At 35.0% G+C, this 25,407-nt stretch overlaps 3 protein-coding genes across 3 annotated transcripts; all 3 read left to right on the forward strand.

Annotated features, from left to right (window-relative positions):
* Positions 1-9,500: 9,500 nt before the first annotated feature.
* On the forward strand, positions 9,501-13,964 carry HELRODRAFT_145540 (hypothetical protein; the record flags this gene model as incomplete). The annotated part of the gene is made up of 3 exons (XM_009018484.1): positions 9,501-9,566; positions 10,523-10,624; positions 13,920-13,964. Coding segments are annotated over 3 exons (213 nt in total), but the record flags the coding sequence as incomplete, so codon positions are not given.
* A 2,452-nt stretch (positions 13,965-16,416) lies between these two features.
* On the forward strand, positions 16,417-19,501 carry HELRODRAFT_171817 (hypothetical protein; the record flags this gene model as incomplete). The annotated part of the gene is made up of 2 exons (XM_009018485.1): positions 16,417-16,435; positions 18,000-19,501. The coding sequence occupies 2 exons, from the start codon at positions 16,417-16,419 to the stop codon at positions 19,499-19,501; spliced, it is 1,521 nt and encodes a 506-aa protein (XP_009016733.1).
* Positions 19,502-24,794: 5,293 nt separating this feature from the next.
* HELRODRAFT_77800 (hypothetical protein) lies at positions 24,795-24,968 on the forward strand (the record flags this gene model as incomplete). Its single annotated transcript, XM_009018486.1, has 1 exon — positions 24,795-24,968. A coding segment is annotated over one exon (174 nt), but the record flags the coding sequence as incomplete, so codon positions are not given.
* Between the last annotated feature and the right edge of the window lie 439 nt (positions 24,969-25,407).

Here is a 25,407-nt window from a genome sequence, read left to right on the forward strand (position 1 = left end):
CGCCAAACATTCGGCAGAATTTATAGAATATTGTAAAAACATATATATATATATATTTATATATATATATATATATATATATATATATATATAATATGATATTATTTACTATATTCTATTTTGTGCTTATAATATTTTATGATTTAATTGATTTGCATTTTTTGCTTGTTTTTGTATGTTTAAATATGCATGAATTTGCATGATTTGTTATTATAGTTTGTATAATTTTTTTGTTTTTTATAATGTTCTTTCATACGTTTAAATGAAACATACAACTTATACAGCACTTAAAAACAGCAGATACAATGCAACACAGACAAACAAAACCAAAAACGCACAAACATTACCAGTATATCTTGTTAAAAATTTTACGATTATTGAATCGAAATTCCAGACAAACGGGCAGAGAAACAGGCAGACAGACAGATAGAAATACAGACAGACAAAAACACATATGAAGTAAACAGACAGACAAACATGCAAAGAAGCATACATACAGACATCCACGTAACCCCCAGTTTGCCATCTGAACTAACCTAACCTACGTTACTGCAGATGTCACGTGATAGACATTCAAGGTCACGTGATAGTGTAAATTGAATTCCCGCGCAAATCTCGTAATAAACGAGAGGAAGAAAATGATTTTTTAATTCCCCTCAGGCAGTAGGCACCTCCTAGTTGTTGTTACTATTATTATTATTACTACTGTTGTTGCTGTTTTTGTTGTTAATATTGTTATTACCACTGTTGTTGCTGTGTTGCTGTTATTGATGTCGTCATTATTGTTGTTATTGGTGTTGTTATTTATGTTGCTGATGTTGTCGTTGATATTAATATTTTTTGTTGTTTTAGTTGATTTTTTTATGTTGATGTTGTAGTTGATGTGAATGTTGTTATATGTTGTTTCATGAATTGTCTACATGCAAATGCACCGCCGGTGTTCCATGGAGTTCTTGCTGGTGAGGTTGTCTTGCCTCTACTGCTGTCATGTTGATCTTCGTGTTTCTCTGTTATTGATGCTTTTCAACTGCGTTGTAAATGTTTCGTGGTGATTCTTTAGCCGCATCATCGCGGTGGTTTCTTTCTGCGTTAATATACATTCACGCCATGCATGCTGTTGTGTTGGTTGATGTTTGATAAAAAAAATCCTCTAAAAGAAATGTTGTTCTTTATCATTCGTAAAATAATTTAGAAGTTTTTGTCTTCCTACGGCTAAAATTGTTTCTTCAACAAATATTTGCTGTCGGTAACTGTTGGAGTTCTTCATAATCGATTTTTGACATCAATGTATTAATGTTTACGATGCAATTTGTAATAACAGAATAAGCCGTGACCTACCACCAATTTAATCCTTGCTAATCTTTTCACTCAGACACCCCGTTATATTTTTTTAACTTTCGTTGGCTGGCGGTTACCCGTCTCAAATTTTAAACTTTGCTGGAATTCCTGATTGAGGTGTTTTGTAAATGTAGTTAAAAACTTTTTTTTTCTATTTTGTGAAACAAAGTGCAAATTTTGTTATCTATAAAAAAAAGTCAGTGTTTACTAATTAAAAAGTAATGTAAAAGTTATTTTTAAAAAATTTTTTATTGTGACTTACCCTGACGAGCATTTAAACAGTTGATACACCGTTCGGCGAATACCAAACATCTCAAAATTTAAACAAATTTAAATTTTTAAAGATGAAAAACCAGCTATTGAAAAACGCAGGTAATTCATGCCTAATTATCGAGATAATAATTAAACTTTTGTACAAAGTGAAATATTTTAACAGGAATAACGGCCAAAATAAATTCACAGCTAGTAATAAATATTATTTATTTTTCTGGAATCCAAAAAATTGAATTGGAAGGAAGGGGCCACCATGGGGTCTGCCATCAACTCCGATGATGATGTAAATATTATTGGGCTGCTGGAAAACGATGACGGTGGTGGTGTGGGGGAGAGGATGCGGGAAGGAAGAAATGACGCTGACGGAAAGAAGAAAATTAACAATACGAAAATGAAGCTGTTAATGGACAGAAGGGAAAAATTCATGGACGAAAATAAAAACGACGTTGGAAAGACAAAAATGGATGAGTGAAAAACTGAAAATTATGATGGAAGGAGAGGCGTGGATGAACAAAAAAGAAACTCGTGACTCAATAGGATTGAGGCCTTTCTAATCCATCGTAATCCAATTAGTCAAATCAAATGATTGCAACGCACGTCTGGAGTTTGATTTCGCAAATTGCGTTAAGACGTTCCTGGCTTAGTGACGCTGCCTGTCTGATAACTTTCTGAGTTTTAATTGCTTTGTTTTGTCTCTCTAAAAAAAATGCAAAAAAATTTGATGGATTATTTCAAATAAATTCACGTTTGTTAAATTCATTCAATTTTGTGATAAATGAAATAAGTTGTCATCATCATTTGTGTTCACTCGTTGTGTTTATTCACCAATTTGAAGAACTTTCTCGCATGGAGACAGGGATCGAGATGAGATAATAAAATATGACTGCATGTAAATATCTTGTTTCTTTTTAATGTATGTTTGTACGTACGTTTTTTATGTTTGTAGGTATGTTTGTGCATATGTTTGCATGTGTGTGCATACGTTTGTGTGTGTGTGCATATGTTTTTATGGGCTGTGCATTCGTTTGTATGTGTGTATATGTGTTTGCAGGTATGTGTATATGTTTGCATGTGAGCGTATACCTTTGTATGTGTGTGCATACGTTTTGTATGTGTGTGCATATGTTTGTATCCTCATATGTTCATATGTATGTTTGTATATGGTCCGCAAGTTTGTTTTTTCGAAAGCATATATAGATATAGAAACAAATGAAAAGCAGAAATCATCTGCCAACATGTTTCCATCGTAGAGTCATTCAATGGAAATCACACTGTTAAATGGAGAACGTAGCACATACGACGCGTGCGCGTCCGTGTATGTAAGCGTACACCTATAGGCAGCCAGCGAACCAATGAGAAAAGACTGAGTCATCACGTGATCGTGATGTCACGCCTGCTCATCACCGCCCACCAACATCGAATATACTCGCAAATTGGTTTATCGGAAGCTGGTCCGATATTCGTCGTCATCATCATCATCACCGTTCTTATCAATACCCCATCTTTATCATCATCCATTAAATGATGAGGATTGTTGTTGGCGTCAATTTTGATCATTACATGTTCTCAACAATCTCAATATGACTCCTGACATGAACGCTTAATCACTGGTGCATGGGACGATGATGAAGTCTTGATCAGCAGTGAATTGATGCCACTTCATAAGATGATATGCCTTTATTGGTATCTCCAAAATGAAGCACCATATTGTAAGCTAGCATCTCAATATGAGACTTTCTTTGCAATTCGAAACACACATGCCATTCAACTTGTTTACCTATACCGTGTTGTTGACATCATCTGTAACACTCAGCAATAACAATGTTTTTTTATCTGTCATAACATCATGATATCATGACATCATGACATTGTGACATCATGGATATCATGATATCACATCACAAATGCCACCCACCATTCACTGTGTTGGATTTGTATGTTCATCATGCGAAACTAAACAAAAGGCAGACCCATTCATTCATTCCATTACCTTTCTACAGCCAGTTAAATTAAAATTTTTAACTATTCCATCAAGCATCTCAATCGTTTCCACCCTCTCCTTCATTCCACCATTCCTCCATCTCCTATTTCTGTTGTTTCTTCCTTTCTTCCAACTTTTCCATTTCTTCCATCTTGCTCGTCATAATTTTTCCATTGTCATCAATCTCTCTCTTGTTCTTCATTTTTCTCTTCTTCTTCACCATCATCTCGTTCTCTTCCTCTCTCTCTCTCTCTCTCTCTCTTTCTCTCCCGTTCTCTTTCCTCTTCATCGTCTCCATATAAAGCACCGACTACGCGCGATCATCCATCGAGCTGTGGAGATGTTGCTTCGACATTCCTTGGAAATAATTATCCTTCGTTTGTCATTATTTCCAAATAATATATCGAACTGTTAAAAATATTTCATTAAAAAAATGAAAGAAATACATTCTGCAAAAAAAATGTTTATGAGGTAATTGAAATGTGATTGTGGAATGCTAATTTTCCGTTTAACTTTGTTGAGGTACATATACATTGACAAGCCAGGAATTCATCACCATCATCATCACGCGTTTGTTGTTCGGCTGTTGTTACAACTTCACATTTACGTATATTGTTGTAACAATTCCCATGTTTGATTTCTTAACAATGTTCTCCCTTCATCGAGTTTAATATTAGTATCATCAACAACATCAACAGCATTAACAAAACTTCAACATCGTCATCGCCAACAACAACATCGTTTTTATCATTATTAACAACAACAGCAACAGCAACAACATCTTCATCATCAATAACAACAACAACAACATTAGCAAAAACTACAACAATGCATAAACAACAATAACAACACAATCAACATCAACAATTCCACTTACACCAGCATTTTGATCAACAACAACAACACCATCACCATCATCATCACCACCATCATAATGTTTTGTTTCCACTGCCCCAACCCCCTGCACCCCCAACCGAGGATCAACCCACCCAACTACAGATCAATCTGCTCACCAATCACTTGTAAGTATCTATGTGGGTGGATATGTGTATGTCTGTATGTGTTTGTAAGTGAGTGTGTGTGTGTTTGTCTGATTGTGTGTCTCTGTATGAGTCTTTATGCGCGTGTATGTGTGTGATGTGTGTGTGGTGTGTGTGTTTGTCTGAATGTGTGTGTCTGTGCATGTGTGTTTGTATGTGTGTGTATTTGTGTATGTGTTTGTGGTATGTGTGTTCGTCTGAATGTGTGTGTCTGTATCTGTGTGTTTGTGTGTGAACTGTGTTAATATAATGATATTGATGATTTTTCTTACAACAAAACAACGCCAATGGATATTATCTCCAACCTAACAAACATGAAAATCATCATAATTAAATTAAAAGCATTCATTCAAACGGAGATGGTGATGATTGTGAAACGTTGTAATGAACGTACCCCTAATTTGGTCAGTTTTTCCTGATATATTCTCAACTACGTCGAGCTTCATCCAACCAGGTTGCGCAAAACTTCTTGAATGGATTTCATGGAGACGTTTGATTCCTTTCTACCAGTACAAAACTTCAATATAGTTGGACAGTGAGATAGTGTAGTGGTTAAGAAACCTGCTTCTGCTGGTTCAGTGATATGGTTCAAAAGCATAAAGATCCACGCTTCACAAATGCAACATTCGATGCACCGAGAATCTTGCTCAGAATATTTTTAATAAAAAAAAACAAAATAATTCCGTATTTGTTAACTATTACATTTTGAAACGAAGATACTCCTGAACTTTTGAGAACCACACTGAACTGGCAAAAATTAAATTCATGATTTTAATTGAAAATTTGATCACCCTTGAAATTTCTTCAACTATTCTTAAAAATGGTTCAATGATATTTTGCAACCTGAATAGACCACAAAGTTGGAGGAACATTTGCTTGAACCATTCAAAATGATGGAAATAACATTTCATTGAGTAATGACTTGGTTGGACGTACCAAAGTTAACGAATGAACGAATGAACGAATGAACGAATGAACGAATGAACGAACGAACGAACGAACGAACGAACGAACGAACGAACGAATGAATGAATAAATGTTTCGAAGATGAAATCAACTTGACACAAATGCACTGAACGTTGAAGAACAGCTCGCCAAAGGATGTAAAGAAAGAGAGGCTGCCGACATAAATATTAACTTAAGGAAGGCGTAACAATGCCGAATGACTCTTTTATTGAAAACTTCCTAGCACCATACAAATGCCTCCCTCGAGATTCTTCAGAACGCCCGCTTATTAACTCAAGGCTCGCCTAATAAAATAATGCGCCTTGCAATTGTTTTCCTGCCTAGCTGGCTGCCTGGCTGGCTGGCTGGCTGGCGATGAGGATGTGCAGCATGCATTCTCTTCTGCAGTGCTTGCCTCCTTATTCCATCTCGTGCAAATGGTCGCATCAGTCACGATCTATAACATCAGTAGGTAAGCAGGTAATTTTTAAAAATTACGTTAAATTGTTTTTATTTTTCAAACGACAATTTATACGGATCCGCGCTATATGTGATTTTGTTTATAACAAAAATAAATACACCCATATGTGTGTGTGTTTTTGTGTGTGTTTTGGTCAGTTATTTGGTCAGAACCAAGACACCAAATTTGTTTCTATTTTATTTTTATTTGTTTTTAACTGAAATGTTGAATAAAAATCTGAACGGACCGTGAACTGTATGTAGCTTTCAACAAAGCAGCAAACAATCCCATGAACACATCATACCAGCTTACAACTATTTAGTTAGAAATTAATTAATTAATAATAAAAGTTTAATTAAATATTTAAACATTGATATAAGCTGTATAAACAAATGTTTAATAAAATATTTGTTTAAATGTTTATAAATTATGTGAACAAAGGCATAACCAAATAAACTTATCATTCGTATATTTCAATTTGTTCGTTCGTTTGTTCATCATATTTATCAATTTTTCGTTCATTTACTAGCTAATTAATTAATTTATTTATTAAGTGATTAATAATTGCATTCATTCTCACAGTTGAATATACATGCATGAGTTTTAATTTAAGTCAAACATCAACCATTTATATTAAAGAGCGAAATAATGAATTTAATTATGTTTGCAATTAAGCAGGATCCCAATGTAAGTAAGTGTGTTTAAACTTTTTAACGTCTGCAGTGACATCAAGTGTGGGGAGGCAACATTGGATTAAAGAAGTTGCAAAATTTATGATTGATCCAGTTCCTTCCAATTTGCAGTTGCAAATTTATTAACATTCTGAAATTATCTTCTAAAAATGTTGAAAGCCATCAAATTTTTGCATAACAAGCCCTAACAACATTTTATTTTTATGATTAATTAATGAATAATAGGCACAGGCTCAAGGCTGCAATATTTCTTTATGAGTCTTGGCCAAATGCCTTTCCTGAACGGATTGCTATCTGGACACTTCAAACATGCTTCAACACAGCAATCATAGCAAGTCACGTAAAACCACATTCAATGTAATTTCTGAAACAAACCTCCCAACACAACACAGTACAATGTTTCACGTCTTCGGAAGTTCAGCAAACATGTGTCTATGCATTTGAGTTGATTATACGTGTGTATATATACATATGTGTACGTGTGTGTGAGTGTGTGTGTGAATTCGTGTATGTGTGTGCGCACTTACAAATACACACACACACACACCCACAAAACATTCAAACTAGCGCGCGCACACGTAAGCACACACGCACGCACGCAAACACACACCACACGCAAGCAGACACACGCATATTGGCGTATCAGTAGGAATATAAACACAAGTAGCAAGCAGCACAAACGTAATAACACCAATTACTATTAGCTGGAGATTAATAAAAACAACAAACTCTCTGGAACATTAGCGGAATTAAATAACGAATCCGTTCAAGTGCTGCGTGATGATGAGCTTTCATGTCGTTGTGTGTGTGCACGTGTGTGCTTATCTCTTCTCATCTCTTCATCCAACTCAATGCTTCTAATTGAATAGTCTTCCAAACAATACAATAAGTTGATATATTGATAGAAATCCAGTAAGAAGTAATTAAGCTCTCATTTAGGAACCCTCCTGAAAAACATCAGTGGAAGATAAAAATATTAACAAAGATTTTTATAAAAAAAGTTTTTAATTTATTTCAAATTTGTTAGCATTTTGGAATCAATAATTTTTGGTATTCATAGATACAATGTGATTATGATTTAAAAGTGACTTGTGATTAAAGCCAACACGGAAGGGATTCAAGCAGTGGTGAATTTTGAAGCAATATGAACTGACATGCATGCATAGGAGCGCCCACATTTACGCCATCATTAACCCCAACCTTCATCGTTATTAAGATTGCTGACATTAACTAACAGAATCATCTCTTTATTGTCAACAATTTACGTCATCACATCATCACATCGTCACATCATCCACATCGTACCTATATACACGCAAGCACACACACACATCCACACATACACACACACACACACACACACACATACACACACTTACACATCCACACAACCACATCAACAACACCGACATCATCGTCATTCAATAACGACAATCGAAACACATTGAGAGAGCAAAACTCATTAAACGAAAGGCATTATCTCGTTAGCAAATTGAATTGTCGAGTGCTCACGAGGCACCTCTGCACAAACACTGCCACACCAGTCTCATAAGCACACGCACGCACGCACACACACACACACACATACGTGTACATACACATACACACTCACACACACGTACATGCATGTATACACGTGCACACACACACACACACACACACACACACACGTACATGCATAATAATACAGGCAGAAATCGATAGAAACAGTTTAAATATTTTTTCAAATAAAAAATTTTGAAGGCCACATTTGTTATTTTAATAATCCGATAGCTTAATCTGGTGAGTAGATGAGCCACACTTGTTACGGAGGAGGGAGTGACTGATGCGCTGGAGGACGAGTGCACGCATTACGAGAGCCCTCTTGAAAGAGAACGTTGTTTGGTGTCAACAGTCATCATGATGATGATGGTGATTTTGATGATGGTGGTGGTGATGATGATGATGGTGGTGATGATGACGATGATGACTGGTCCGTCGTAACAACGGATGTTCATGCAGATCTGTTTGTTCACGGTGGTATGAGCCATGAAGCTTATGATGAGGAGGAAGAAAAAAAATGATGAAATGAAAAAGATAATGATGGTCGAAATTATGATAAAAAATTACGGTAAAATGGCAAAAATAAGAAATATGTCAACACTTTTGTTTCGCACTTCGAACTTAACTTCGGATATCATAGGCGCTATTTTTTAGAGAAATAGAGAAATATCAATATTATCATTCAACACCACTTATCTTTTAGCTCTTCAAGATTGTTTCAGCATACTATTTGTCGCATCTTCCATCATTATATGAAACAACATTAGTTTTTGAAGCCTGTTCGTTCTCTACTCAACTCTTGTTTAAGCTGTTAGGATTTCAATCAACTGAATTATACAAATATTTATTTATTAATTATTTAAACGTATAAACGTTTAGTAGCGGATCTTGGTGGGTCGAATGGGAGTGGTTTTGAGCTTTATTTGTATTAAAAGTCGTTAGCCAAAAATGTTGGCCCTCCCAGTAAAAATGTAAGCCCCGGTCAACATTGAAACACATGGAAACATTTTCCAAAATTTGAAAAATTTGATAAGATGAGTCCTTCCCGATAAAATTGTCTAGATCCGTCACTGCATACATTTAATAGAGTAATAAATTAATAAATAAAAAACTAACACTGAAACACTTACATGCAATTAATTGAAAAATTTGATAATTATTTTTCAGTTCCATCTGCCCATCCTTCCCTGCCTTTCCATCCCCACCCCTCTTTTGGACTGCCCCCAGATCTGAGTGATGAAAGTTTTGCGAGAAGAAAACAAAGAAGGAATAGGACCACATTCACTCTGCAGCAGGTCTCCATCTGTGTTCCTCACTGGTTGTTGGTGTTCCATTGCACGTTCCTCTTTGTAAATTGTCTGCTTGAAATTACGATTGCATTTTGTACGCTCAACATTTGCTTATGTAAATAAATATATGTATATGTTCGTATGAACAAAAGGAGACAGAAAGAAAGAGAGAGAGACAAAGAGAAAGAGAGAAAGAAAAAGAGAGAAAAAGAGAGAGAGAGAGAAAGAGAGAGAAAGACAAAAAGGAGACAAAAGAGAAAAATGTGATGTTCGTATCAATTTTTTTCCAGTTAGTAAATTTGACCTTCAAGTTAAAGTTTGTTATTTAAGATTTGCCAAAGTTGCAGCTAAAGTTAAAGATAGCTGATTCGGTCAAGTTAAAGTTACAGTTAGTTATTTGTTGCTAATTTCAGTTGAAGTTACTGTTCGACTTATCACAATTTAGGGCCAACTAATCCTTGCATAAAAACGAACAACAAAACTATCCGGCATTGCATTATATGTGGTCATACATCACTTAAAATTTGCATGTTAACATATGAAGCTTTCTACTTAAATTCATAATATTTCATGTTACAAGTTACACAAATGGATGTCGGTTATAACAAGAATTCAATTTTTCAGTCAAGGCTTTCTTTCGATCGGGTTATTATTGATTTACAGAATGAGTTACAGATAAAATAGTTCTTTTATCTGCCAGTTAAAGTTAAATATTTTAGACCATTCATAGTTAAAGTTGCAGTTAACTTTACCAATAACCCAAGTTAAAGTTACAGCTGGAATTGATTGATTGAACACTGATTCGTGTGAGATTTTTTTAGCCTCCTATTTTTGTGTATGCTGCTTTATTATTGTTAGCATGTGCTGTCGTGCGTTGTAATTTCAATCAATTGAATAAAAAATTTCTGTTTTGTATTTATTTTCCATTAATTTCTAGACGGATTTATAATTTGTTCATGCAGCTGGAAGAGCTGGAGAAGGCATTCCTTCAGACCCACTATCCAGACGTTTTTACCAGAGAGGAATTAGCAATGAGAATCAACCTCACTGAAGCCAGAGTGCAGGTTCTATTAATTTTATTTTGTATTTTTACTTCGTTTTTTATTCTACCATTTTGATATTTGTATTGCTGTGTTAATTCGTTGTATGTTCTGTTGCACCAAGCTCTGTATATGAAGAGTTTGCTTTTTAAATTATAAAAAATAAGTTGTGGGGATTATAATTTCAATTATCTTGTTGTTGTTTATCGTTGATAAGAAGTCTTCGCGACAAGAAGTGAGTTAATGTTATTGTAGTTGTTGCCGTCTTGTGCTGCTGAAGTGCTGTTGCTGCTCAAAATAGAGGTCTACTATTTGTTTGTGTTGTTTTTTATGTTGTTTTTGTTGTTGTTGTTATTTATGTTTTTGTTGATTATGTTGTTGTTGTTAATGTTGTTGTCATTTTTAATGTTGTTCGTTCATGTTTTATTGTTATGATGATGTTAAATCTAAGATGAACCGTAAGCACGGATAGGCAAATGTAGTTCGCAAATGGAGATGCAGTAGTTATGACGTCAACAACTGCGTCGTATGTTTCTTGATCTGCTTCCGAGTGTTCTATATATATTTCGAAGGACGCTTTAACTAAAGCAGAAAAATTAATAATAAACATCAAATTTTCAACATATGAACAGATGAAATAGTTATGTCTGATATGCTTCAAATTAATGCACCAATGCATGGATTGAAGATTCAAGACAAACAACTGGGGATTTATTTTCACTCACGCCAACAACGTTACTTGCATCACAAATTGACGCGCAATCATCTTTCTGCTGCAGTTTATTATTGAAACAGATTATTCATTATTCGAAGCATTAGACTGTTAGACAATTACTATGTCTGGAAGCCAATGTTAGACAGATTGTAAAGGATGATGTTGTTGTTGCTTTGATGACTTCTCTGTTTGTGTATGCGTGTGTGTATGTGTGTGTGTGTGTGTGTGTGTGTGTGTGTGTGTGTGCGGTTATATGATATGTGATCATGTGTGTGTGTGTGTGTGTGTGTGTGTGTGTGTCTGTGTGTCTGTGTGTTTGTATGTGTTTGTTGTGTATGATCATGCTAATGTGTGGATTTGTTTGATCATGAGTGTGTGTGTGTTTTTGTATGGGTGAAAATGGTGTCGTCTTTATCATGTGCGTGTTGATCTCGCATTTCATATTATAAATTATTCCAAATAATTTCAGTTTTTATTTAGCAAATAAGTTAATAAGCCAAAGGAATGAATGAATGATGGACAAACATGAGTTAACAAATGATTTAAAGAGCGAGCGAATGAACGAACGAATGAACGAACGAATGAACGAACGAATGAACGAACGAATGAACGAACGAATGAATGAATAAATGATGGATGGATGGAAAAACGAAGCCGGTGCGGACAAAGAAAGTGAGGAAGTTGATAAAATAACATCATCTCCCATGTCGAGGACCAGGTGCTGGAGAAATAATTCAGTAATTAGCTGGCCGTCATCTCCTGCGAGAACACTAAACAAATTTTCAACTTGATAAATTGATTGCGTTCGAGTAGACGCCCTATACAAACATTTCTTTCCGCTTTCTTCCTCGCTTTCCTTCTCTAAATGTTTCCACGTCTTATTTTTTCATTTTCTTTTCGAGATTTAATACACTGAGGTTATGCCGTTAAATAGAAATATATTTTTGAAAATGTCATTAATTTAACAAAAGTGATATTGTTATCCAACCGAAACAAATGAAAAATAATCATCATCTTTCATAAAGAGTTGAATCTTCGAAGCAAAACTCGACCATAAAAATGTTGATTTTGTAACATTTCATTTTCTACAGGCGGGGCATAGGAACTAGGCATCTCCTCTCAACCAACTAACAAACAAATGTCTACTTATTATACACAGTTCCAATAAATAATTTTTTATTTCAGTCGATTGAATGCAAAATTGACAAAAAATTTCCATTGTTTTATGATCTTAAAGGAATAATATTGTAGCTTCATTCAATAACTCAATACGAAATTTTAAAACCCAGAGGAGCAAGTAGCAATTAAATTTGCGATCCACTTGAATGGAACGTGTTGTCATGTTTGGTCCAGAATTTGAATACAAAAAACATGCGGGAACTTCATTTAATTCTTAATTCTTTTCTTATTAATAGTAATACTAATAAGTTTGTAAGGTTTGAAAGTTGGCAAACAACACATGAAAGTTGGCACACACACACACACACACACACACACACACACACACACACACACACACACACACACACACACACACACACACACGCACAACACAATGTCATTGTGAAGCTGGCTCGTGCATGTGTTTCCCATTATGTTAGTTGCGTTACGAGCCTGCCCGTTGATGTTCGTCATTCATGGCTTTGCTGTTTTTAATTTTGTTATTCTAAATTTAACGAACTCTCAGCTGATTTGTAATAAACATCTGAAATGTGGTTTTTGAATGAAATGCGTATTTTCAGTGGCGTGAGTGGTATAACGGTAGCATAGTTGCCTTCCAAGCAATTGATCCGGGTTCGACTCCCGGCTCACGCACTTTTTAAAAAAATTTAGTTTTTTTATGTTTTAAGTTAAATAAGGATTGTTAAATCACAATCTCTATACCTGTTTATCAGCGCCTGACAATGCTTTCAACATTGTTTTGTAGCACCTTGAATAAATATATAGTTTTTCTTCAAATTCAGGACTTATGAATATTATCATCTGTTCTGTGACGTACCTTAATTGTTATATGATGTTTTCATTCACTGAAATCAAATTTTACAATTTAGTTCTCCTCTTCAATCATTCCATTGATGGTCTTTCTTTTCTACATGCCCGAATCAAGTTCCTGTTTCCAACAATTAGCCTCCTGTTAGCCAACCTTCCCGAAACATTCATGACCAAATGTTAACATAAACATTTTTTTTTCCTATATAATTTACTACGACTTTTTACTGCTGCTTCCAGTTCCAAATGCTGTATATCGAGTTGGTGTAGCTGTTAGTTTCGTCTTTTTGATTTAAAGACACAAACACACAAACACACACACACAAACACACACAAACATACTTACAAACAACAACAAACACACCTAGTGATAGGCAGATAATTAAAACTAACGAGCGTTGGTGTTTATTTTCATGATGATGTTTCGCAATCATGTCCTTTTGTTGTAATGCTAATTTCTAAACAATTTGAAAACTTTTCTAGAGTGGAAAGAGAAATTTTATTTTAATAAATTTGAGATATATATAACAAGCAAAAAGTAATATCAATTGTCATTTTAGTAATAAAAATTTTAAATGAATGCTTGAAAATATTTATCAATTTACGCCAAACAAGGTCTGGTTCCAGAACAGAAGAGCAAAATGGAGGAAGAACGAAAGATTTTCAGATGAAGTGAGAGAAGGGGGAGGAGATGCGAATGATGATGAGGATGAAGATGCTCTTGAGATCGACATGAAAGATGAGGAAGCTGATGGCAGGAGAGCAAACGAGGACGCTAATTGTTGTGCTGAAAAAAATTTCAATGAAAACGAGAAATTTGATTTAACGAGTTACGCCAACGACATGAAACAAAGAACAGGCGACCAATTAATAAATGCAGTTGATCTTAAAAATTTGATCGGCAGACAAAATAATAACAGTTTCAGTTTATCCTGTCTGGTTATGAAAAATGAAAAGAAATCTGAAGCAAACGATGAAAATATAAAAGCTGCAGAACAGCACTCTGTAACTACATTGCAGCTGAACACCAAACATACAAAACAAGATGAAGATCCCCAAACTAGCAAATCGTTTAAAAAAATTAACAAGAAAATTACCGACTCATTTGCTGGAAGCCACGAGAACAAGGGTAGAGATGGAAAGAAGCATTGGAGTGTGAAGGTAGAGCAGAACAACGCTGAACTTGACGACCGGCTCGTTCAGCCTGATGCTCAGCTCGCAGACGGCAAAAAAAGTGAAAACAAATCAATGAACGAATTAATTCGCGTAGAACCAGACTGCTTGAAACTACACAATCAACAACGACAGCAGCAACAACAACAACAACAGCAACAACAACAACACGTACATTCACACAACCATCAACCACAACCTCAACAACACATTAACTTCGAACACCGACATCATTTGCTGGAGAAACAAATTCAATTAGGAACGCAACAACTACACCAACAAAAGCAACATCAACAGAAACTACAAAACAACAACAACGACGACGATTTGTTTGCGGACAATAACGATTTTAGCAAAACACAGTCTCAGACACATAACTCGTGTTATTCAGCTGGAAAATCTCACTGCACTCCGCCCATTAATCTCAACGCTGTACATAATGAATCAGTGAACAATGGAGAGCACGACGAGCCAATGAGGAGCTTCCATTCATTTGCTGCGAGCCATCCATTGGTTGAAGTTTTGAATAGTTTCGTTAAGATGAGGTCTTCGGCGTTCTTCAGCAAAATGAACTTGTACGTTTCTCTTTTTTTCACTTTTAAATTTAATTTGCTACTTCAAATATGAAACTATGGTGCAGTTGTATAAATAAACCAAATACATGAATGCTACCAATGAAAAGTACTCGCTCGAGCAGTTAAAAGTCGTTTAAAAATAAATAAATAAATTTTGTTTGATTGGTTAATTAATAATTTTTAATTTGTAACAATAATCTCGAGGTTAATAATCTTTCCTATTTTTCATTTCAATTGAAGCAAGTTTCTTGCCAATTTAGCAGATTGTTTCATAACAATTTCATTTCTGAAATACACACACATCTCATTCAATGGACCTTCACTCAATACCGTCCCCACCATTTTTTAAACTATGTTTCTACTTGCAGCTACAATTTACTGTTACTCTTTTGACCCTCACAGTGCTGTTCATACTCTGCCACCAACTCAAATATCTCTTTTTGACGGACTTTTAACTGCTTGAGAAGGTACAGTTTTTATTAACATAAATCACACCACTCATCCAATGTAACCATGCAATAGCCCCGTGCACCCCACCTGACACCACCAATGCATCTCCCATACGCTTCACATCATCCATGAAGCAATTCATTAAACTAGCTGTGTAAATATTCATTTAACTTGTGACATGGGCAACAGAATTATTATTGTGTCACAAACAAATTGATGGTCCAATGTAGTGGTTTATCGAATGCGCATGCATGTTGGTGATTATGCTATGGCAAGAAATTGAAAAGTATCCATTTTATTAAAATTTTATCGTCAACTGATTGTTACGCAGCACTAACTTGTAGCAGTGCGAGAACCGCATGCAGCATTCCCATGTCAAAACTTCAACAGCAATATTCAAGTTTTCAGTGACTTGAAATGAGAATAACTTTTTAAGTCGTTTGTATTTGCTCGAAGCATCAGGTATCATTATCCATATGTTCCCAACTAATGTTTCGCAATAATGTTATCCTCAAAGATCTGAGCACAACTGACTGATGTTTGCTGGCATTTATATCTAAAGTTAATAATTGTTTTGTTTTTATTAATGTCTTAAATTTTTTTATTAATGTCTTAATGTTTATGTTATTATTTTTAATCTTTTTTATCATTAGAATTATTGATGTTCCTGTTGTAATTTTATCACATCACTTACACAATTCTCATTCAACTTTGATCTCCAGGGGCTCCTCTCCAGTGGCTGATCATCATCCTGTTTTCATGAAGCCCTTAACTCAACACGGTAGACATTAAATAGATTTTAATAATAATAATAAATTTTCAAAAATTTCGTGAAGCCTTAATAAAATGAAAAAATATACATTAAAAAATTCAAATAAATGGTCAGCTCAGCCATAATTACTCTTCGTTCAAACATGAGTACAATGATGACAGGTAGCTTCAGCTTGTGAAGTTGCTTCATGCATTGTTTCTTTCACAATATATCGCATAGGATAAAACTATCTCGCTGTTAATTAAGCTATCACAAAATTAAGTCCAACCAAGTCAACTATATTGAAACGATTGTAGAAACCTTTTAGGTGGTATTTCAAAAAAATTATTTGATCAGCTATTTGTTACGATTGCCATAGCGTCAAAAAACTGGAGCCAGGCTCTCGAACACAGACTGGCATCTGCACTGCTGGTATTATTTTTGTTGAAACATTTTCATTGAGTTAGCTCAGTCGGTAGAAGAGCCATGTCTCGTGCAGTTACGCAATAGTCTGGTTCGAATACTTATGGTCGAAACTCAAAGACTATCATACCCCATGCGCGTATAATGCGGTGTTTGCGCGTGCAAAAATAATGTGTATGTACGTCGTTTGGTGTGGATGGTACAGTCATTGTGGTACGGAGGTTTAAATACAGGAATTATAAGTAAGCGGCTCTGCGTATTGTAGATTATAATTGTCAGACTTTTCCACCAGTATGCAGGGATTGAGGATGGTTCCCAACATTCGACCAACAGCAGATGAAGAGTTGTAAAAAGTATGGGGCACTTTTCAGATAATTATCGATATTTGGTCCAATTGACAACGAATATGCTCTCGACTTGCATTTTCGGATAATTGTTAAAATTTTGTTGCTTGTTTGGGATCGACACAGCACGGAAATAAGGGTTTTGGTTAAGTTTGCACTTAAATTGGCTGACAAAATTTAAAGTGGCGTTCATAATTTTAAGTTTTTTGAACGTTTTTTTAACATTCTGTCACGTTGAACATGGGTAGCAAACTATTTCTTGGGTTAAATAAATTTTTGTCCTTAGTTCAAAACTTCAAATAATTTAGTGTTTAAATTTAAATAATTTTTAATGCTTTGGAAGAAGATATTTTTTAACTTCTCAATTTACGTTTGAGCATTTGTTTGAATGTCGAAATTATGATCGCCACGACCTATTGTTTTAAGTTGCTTAAACTCCTTTTTGTTTATTGATTGACTTGTTATGTTCTAACGTTGAAATTGTTTTTGGTTTCAACGTCCCATAATTCCTGGCAAAGTCATATTTACGTAATGCAGGTGTCGTAGATTTGTGATGAACTTTGGGCCTTTTTTTGAGCCTTTTCAAGAAAAAATTGTTTCGTTTTTTTTTTGAGATAAGATCACCAAAAGTGTACGCAAGGGTCCAAGTGTGTCTCACGGACGATTTGTACACCTTGTTGTTACAGATTTTTTCCGCTCGAAATTGTTCTTTTATTAGTTCCTAGCATTGGATTGGCTCTTTAGCAGGCCACGAGTTACATTTCTCCAATTTGAGAAATTACTCCCGTACGACCACTTTTTGTCCCATTTTGCGATTTATGAATTTTCGCAGATCGGTTTTTCTTTCGTCAGACGGCACAAAATTTGCAGCTCCAATTTTTTAGCTCTATTATCATTTGAGACAAAAATAACTCAATTTTAATCACTTTAATATTATATTAGTGATGTGATTATTTTTCGAAATGATATTTACATTCAGAACTATCGTTTGTTGCAATGAACTTAAGTCGATATTTTGAAACCGACACCACATTAGGAAACGGATTGTGTTACTGCTGCCATCCCGGCTTGCAACACCTCCTCAGGACTTCATTTGATACTCGCAATGACAAATATTCCACCCACGACCACAACATTGCCATCACTAACAACAACAACAGTTTTACTACCAACATCAACAATCACATCAGCAACAACTGCGTCAACAATTACAACGGCAGCGCTACTAGCAGTAAATTGAATTTAGAATCGATGATGGGCGATGTTGTGTCCAAGAATTTATCTGGAAAGCCTCTTGGAAGTGTAATGGATTACGAGTTAATTGTTTATAAAAACATGGTGCAGAATGATGGCGAGGATAATGATGATCGCATCGGAGAAGTTAACAACCCAACCACCACAGCAGACAATGATATCGAAGCCAGCGCAACTCCGAATATTAAAAAATTTGGTTCGAAGTATGAGAATTTTAACCAGATCAAAACCGTTGAAAATAAAATTAGTGACTGTAACATCCATGCATCAAATGTTGCTAACACAAAACAGTATGACAGCAATAACAATAACAACAACAACCACAGCATCAGCAGCAGCAACAACAACAACATCTCAAACCATAAAAACGTGTCGAACTTAAAGAACGGGACAACATCAATCGAAAACACTCTACATAGCAACAACTCGAATATCAACAAAACATCAACTTGCCAAATGGTATCACACAACAGCATCAACAACGGTGTGAATGTAGAGAGAGAAACATCAAACGTTGGTGGACTTCGTGACATGAACGAAGATGTCGTCAGCAATGACGTCACTGGCAGCGTCAGTGCTCATGGTAATGTTTCAGGTCCTAACGATGATGAAAATGATAATAAAAATGATCCAGACGATGATCGTTCGTCATCATCTCACTATTCAAATTGCCACAAACAAATTAAATGCGATGATAACATTAACAAAGGGGCTGTTGAAGGCAATGTTGAGAAAAATGAGTGCAGTTATTTCCAAGACAGCCAAACTCGTGTCGGTCGAACAACTTTTGGTGAACAATGTTTACCTGATGAAACGGAAGTAGGAGACGAGCAATCAAACAGCCAATCAAATGTCGGGTGCCGGGTGGAAAAGATGTGCTGTGGCTTGAGACCTATGCCCTGTTCCAATCATAATAACTCCGATTTGCTTGCCTACACATATCTCAATCACATTCTACAACAACAAACAACTCAACAACTCCCATACAAACATTTGACTTCACACCGAGTCAATTATCAACAACATCGGCACCAACAATACCAGCTACAACAACAACTTAATTATCAATTTCAACATCAACAACAACAACAACAGCATCAACAACAACATCAAAGGCAACAACTACAACATAAACAACAACAGCAGCAGCAACAACAAAATACAACATCTAAATCTACAGGATCAACAAGTTTCAACGTATCCAGATTGTTATCCATTGATGAATGAATGAATTAAACATTGAGAATGAATGAATGAATAAATAAATTAATTAATTAATCAACACTGATGATAAACAAGCGAATTTTTTATAGCATTTGAAATTTTATATTTTTGACATAAGTTTGTTACATAAGTTCACTAACTTTGGAAATATAAAATAAATGATTTTGTTGCGACCAGTCAACCTTCCCGCCAAACCGGTGCGAGAAAAAAGTAAAATATCTGAATGATCTACATGCTGCAGACTTTCATTTCATTTCAAACTGGAAAGATTTTTAAATGTTTAAAATTAATTACGTCAAGTTGAATCAAGTTATTAAAAAGTTTTTCAACTCAACCTCATTCCTTCGAGGACCAAACACTTTTCACTAATTTTAAATCGAGAAGACGTTTAAAATATTTTCAAAAATTTTCCAAACATTCAAATACTTTTAGCTTTTTTGACCGAGTTTATTTAATCGTGAAAAAAAGAGCATTTATTTTGAATGATTGTAACATAACCATTTTCAGCATAATCCATCAGACTTACCTGACTTAAATAATTTTAAAAAGATGTCCACACTCTGCATTTATTGAAGTGCATTTGAATGTTTTAATTTGGATTATTAGATGGTCATGTTTATACTAACAATCTTTACCACAAAACTTACACTAGCCACATCAATTGCACACTAACCAACTTAGATATATTTCACACATTCCCAATACTGTGCTTTCAAAAAATTGAGAAGTTTTACGATGATGATGATGACGTTGATGGTGAGGACGATGATGATAATTTGGGGAGGATGATGACGGTGGTGGCGGTAATGATGATGATGGTGACGATATAAATGACAGATGATAACAAGACGATTAAAATGTTGTTTCTTGATAAGATGGCGTTTTATTTCGAAAGATGGCTTTGCATGTGTTATAATAATAATGATGTTTCCATTTATATATATTTGATTTTTTTATGCTCATGATCATGATTTGTTTCATTATTTATTGAATAATGTAAAATAAATTATAATCTTCTATTTGCTAATAAAATCATTAAAATATTGCTTCAGAATATTATTTTCATGGAACATGAAAACTCTACAAAATTTGTTTGCAGAGATTTCAAGTTGTAAAAACTGCTCAGAAGTTCAATAAGCTCCTTCATGCTTCTTCATGTAACTGCAGTTTTTTTTTTTTTTTTTATAAAAATGTGTTAGATGAATGGTTTCCGATGTTTTCACTGTAGAATATAAACGAAAACACAAGACCCACCAAATCAGATATATAAAATAAGAACTGAGTCCTGTGAAACACCTGTTGACACCTTCCCGACAGAAATGATTGGAAGCTAGTTCGTGAACTAGCTTCCAATTGCCAATTCCAATTGCCAAAATCAAACTTCATCTCTCCTGGCCTGAGTTAGCTCATATTCATCACGTACCATTAGAATGTACATTTCACGCATAAGCAAGTAAAGACATCGGCCTACAGCCAGGAGTTGTTCGTGCATAACTATTACAATTATTATTAATTTTGTTATTATGATTGCGTCAGACGTTGCAGCTGCCACTACTGTCGTGAACATCAGCCACGTTGAAGATCATTAATTCCAATCACGCACATTCCTTGCATTCACGTTATTATAACCAGATTTTAAAGTTGCCACTATGTCGTAAGAAGCACAATAAGGGAAGATTTAATTTTTTGGAATATCAATTTGAAAGTACAAATATTGAAAAAAAATTGTAAACTATTTTTTAAAATGGCGCAAAGCAACATGAAACAGATCAAATTATAAAATTTTTTTTTTTATTTCGGCGGGGGTTGTTTGAACCATGAAGCCCCTCCCAGTCAGCATAATGGCACAAAAGCACAAGGGTTTGCTAGCGAGCGAATGTAGTTGACGAATGTTTGCACGGGGCTCTGAATGACGTGCACTTGAATAATATATGAGCAGCTTTAATGAAATTTAATAAACATTGTAAATTATTAAAATATAAAACAACGTTAAATGCGTCTAGAAGGTTTTCAGCGTCTCTTCTGACACATCCCCACCCTAGTCTTGTTTGCAGCGAGGCATTTTTTTCTAATGTATTTTTGCCAACTGAAATATTTTTCGAATGCCTAAAAACCTTAAAATGAAATATTGAAATGCGATGAAAGAAAATACTAATTTGCATGATTTGACCGGCCATATGAAGCGTGCAAATTTCTAAATAAGAGTAAGTAAAGGTTTCTATATGTAACAGCAGTAAAAAATCATTTTAAATTTACCAGGACATTCGAAAAGCGTTAAAAAAACACGAAATAATATTTTCCGTTCATGCACTATACTTTAATTTGTTTGTGGACACTGAAATAACGTGTTTTCTCTCGGATGACAAAACCAACGACGGAAGTTATTAAAAAAGTTAACAGCTGAAACAGATTTTAATATTTGCGATTCTTGTTAATTAAGATCGACAAGAACATCTAACAACAAAAATATCGACCACTTCTATGCTCTGCTACTCTGCTACATCAGACCTCAAATGTTGACAAATAATTGAGTGAAAGTTTCCTTCATGGAACCAGGTGAATCCCACTCCGATTGAGTCTGCGCCAGCCCTGCATCTTCTACTGTCCAAATATTTGTCATCTCTCCTGGTAGGTCAGTTGGAATCGAAATATTTTCAAATCTCAAAACATGGCCAGGGTACGCGCGAGGTTTGGCTAACTTCGGTTTTATTATATAAATGAAATAAAATGTTTTTCAATTTTTAAGTTTCAATGAAACGTTGCGGAATATTTAATCAGCGTGTTTACTTTTATAAGTGAGAGCAAAATCATTTTCCAGAAAAAAGATAGGCTGGAGTGGAATGTCTGAATTTCTGACAAATATTTTCAAAACTGACAAAGCCAACGGCTTTTTTACTGTCAGCACTTAAATTGTAATACAACTGTCGCTATGAATGCATTGATGTATCGTCACTGATGAGTTAGTAGTACACCAATGGGGCCATCTCCTAAATATCACGTTCAAACAGACCAGTCAGTCATTAGAAGGGGGGGAGTGAATAACAAACATCATGCAGACGAAAATAAATAAAGAAAAATAAATTTTGAACTAATGATGTTGATATTATTAGGGTGATGATGATGATGGTGGTAATGGTGATGATGATGGTAGTGATGATGATGATGGTGGTGATGATGATGATGACTGATATGATGATGGCGATGCAAATTCAATCTGATCTCATGTAGCACACTTTCATTGAATAATTGAAAAGCCGTTAACATCAGCAGCAGTCTGTTAGTATGGTGTGTGTGTGTCGAGTGTGATGTGTGGTGTGTGTGTGTCGTTGTGTGATGTGTGTGGTGTTTGTTTGTGTGTGTGTATGTGTGCGTGCAAGGTCGTAGCTAGGTGGGGGGGGCGAAAAAAATTACATTGATGATTTATGTAACACAAATTTTAAATTAATACATTCATTGCATATTAACTGTTTGTTTTTTTTTTGCTAAATGTAAATGCAATTTGATAAAAGTAGTTTGTGTTTTAATTAAATTTCATGGACTAACCTACAATTTGTCAAAATTAGAGCAGACTGTGTATCTAAATATGGTAACTTCAATGCAGGCAGGGGTAGAAGATGTGACCCAAGTCAAGAAGTACTTCATAACTGCCGAGAAAATGGAGATGGAGAACTGAAAACATCAGAAAACAAATTAAATGGTGAACGATCATTGTGAACAGAAAAACGGAAAATGAGAATAGGCCAAAAACAGCCAGTGAGGCATTGGCGGGATGCAATTCCGACCTAATCCCAAATATCCAGGCACTGTTGTTAATTAATCCCAAATATCCAGGCACTGTTGTTAATTAATCCCAAATATCCAGGCACTGTTGTTAATTAATCCCAAATATCCAGGCACTGTTGTTAATTAATCCCAAATATCCAGGCACTGTTGTTAATTAATCCCAAATATCCAGGCACTGTTGTTAATTAATCCCAAATATCCAGGCACTGTTGTTAATTAATCCCAAATATCCAGGCACTGTTGTTAATTAATCCCAAATATCCAGGCACTGTTGTTAATTAATCCCAAATATCCAGGCACTGTTGTTAATTAATCCCAAATATCCAGGCACTGTTGTTAATTAATCCCAAATATCCAGGCACTGTTGTTAATTATGGCGGTGCCACTAGCATCAAAGTCAACAGATGAAAGACGATATCCTACTCTGAAAGGAGAAATGAATTAAAAAGTTTTTTTAAAGAAATAGCTCTAATGAGGAACGATTCACTTCATTGGCACTGTTACTTATCCATCGGGATGATATATATCTATCCATCGGGATGATATATCTATCCATCGAAATGATTTATCTATCCATCGGGATGATATATCTTTCCAAGTGGACAATGACCTGATTTTGGACCATTAAAACCAAAAAGCACGTTGCTTTTATATATTTAAAAAATTAATGAAATGCTTTTTTTTGTATAATTTTGTTGGATATGTTTATTTTTTATAAATAAAAGCTGTTCGATTAGATTAAATGTTCGATTCATATTTATTTTCTTGATTTAATTAAAAAAAAAGTATTCTGAAAGTCCTTCCCAAAAAAAATCCTGGCTACGGTTTTGTGTGTGCGCGCGTGTGTGTGTGTGTGTGACTGTGTTGTGGGGGATGATATAGGGTGTTGCGTGGTATGTATGATGAGTTGGGTGTGATGTGTGGTTTGTAGCGGTATCGTGCGGTATCTTACAAACAATTATTATTTATTTCCCGACTAAATTGCAGACGATTATTACATGTTGATAATAAACGCGTTGCAAATAATGAAGCAAAGCTGAAACTGCACGAACTGAGACGCAACATCAACTGAGACGCAACATCAACTGAGACGCAACATCAACATAAACTGAGACGTAACATCAACTGAGACGCAACATCAACTGAGACTCAAAATCAACTTCAATGTTATGTCGTGCTGAGAAGCAAAAAATTGTTTTTTAATTTTGAAATAATTGTTTATTATTAATTAATCTATGACCGGTTAATGCTTACCGATGTGATTTACTGTGATTATTTTTACAGTTACGATGATGATGACGATGATGACGATTACAGGCTTTGACTATGTCGATGATGAGTATGACGATGACGATGATGAAGAAATTATGTTAGTCATAATTGAGCAGTTGCAGATGTTGATCGCCGGCGAAAATAAATTGAATTAAAATCATTTGCATGCATAATTTTAAAATTTAAAACACTCCCACATTCAATCTTTCAACATGTTTTCATTGAAAAATTCAAGTTTTTTAGTAAATCCGCATGTGCTTTGTGCATGTATGTTAGTGAATGCGTGTGTGTGTGTGTGGGTGCGTGTGGTTCTCTTTATGTGTGTGCCCTGGTTTGTGCAAATGTGAACGAACAAAAATATGTGGATGAGTGCATTTGTATATATGTGCATGTTCATATAAGTGCATGTGTATAAAAACATGTGTATAATTGCACGTGCAAATAAGTGTATGTGTACTGTACAGAAGTGCACGCGTACAACGCGAGTACATGTTCACATAAGTGCATGTGTAGCTTTTAGAGCATATGACGCGCAAATTGTGTCTGTGATTGAACCAGCCTCCGAAAGAACAAATTTGGTTTTTGTCAAAAATCATTACTTAGCTGCCGCAAAGAGGAGTAGTAATTCAATTGCTTGACAGCTGAGCTTCAGTTTACGCTTTGTTTGTTCGTTTGTTTGCTCGTACATTTTTCTGTTTGTTTGTATGTTTGATTGTACGCTCGTTTGTTTGTTTGTTCGTTTGTCTGTTTGTTTGTACGCTTGCTTGTTTTTTGTGTTTTTAATATTTTTTTTATTTTGTACTCTAAATTTTCAATTACAATAATTATTGAGAAGCGTGTTTTAATATTTAAGC

The sequence above is a fragment of the Helobdella robusta genome (assembly GCF_000326865.2).
Source record: "Helobdella robusta unplaced genomic scaffold HELROscaffold_21, whole genome shotgun sequence".
In the NCBI taxonomy this organism is placed as follows: domain Eukaryota; kingdom Metazoa; phylum Annelida; class Clitellata; order Rhynchobdellida; family Glossiphoniidae; genus Helobdella; species Helobdella robusta.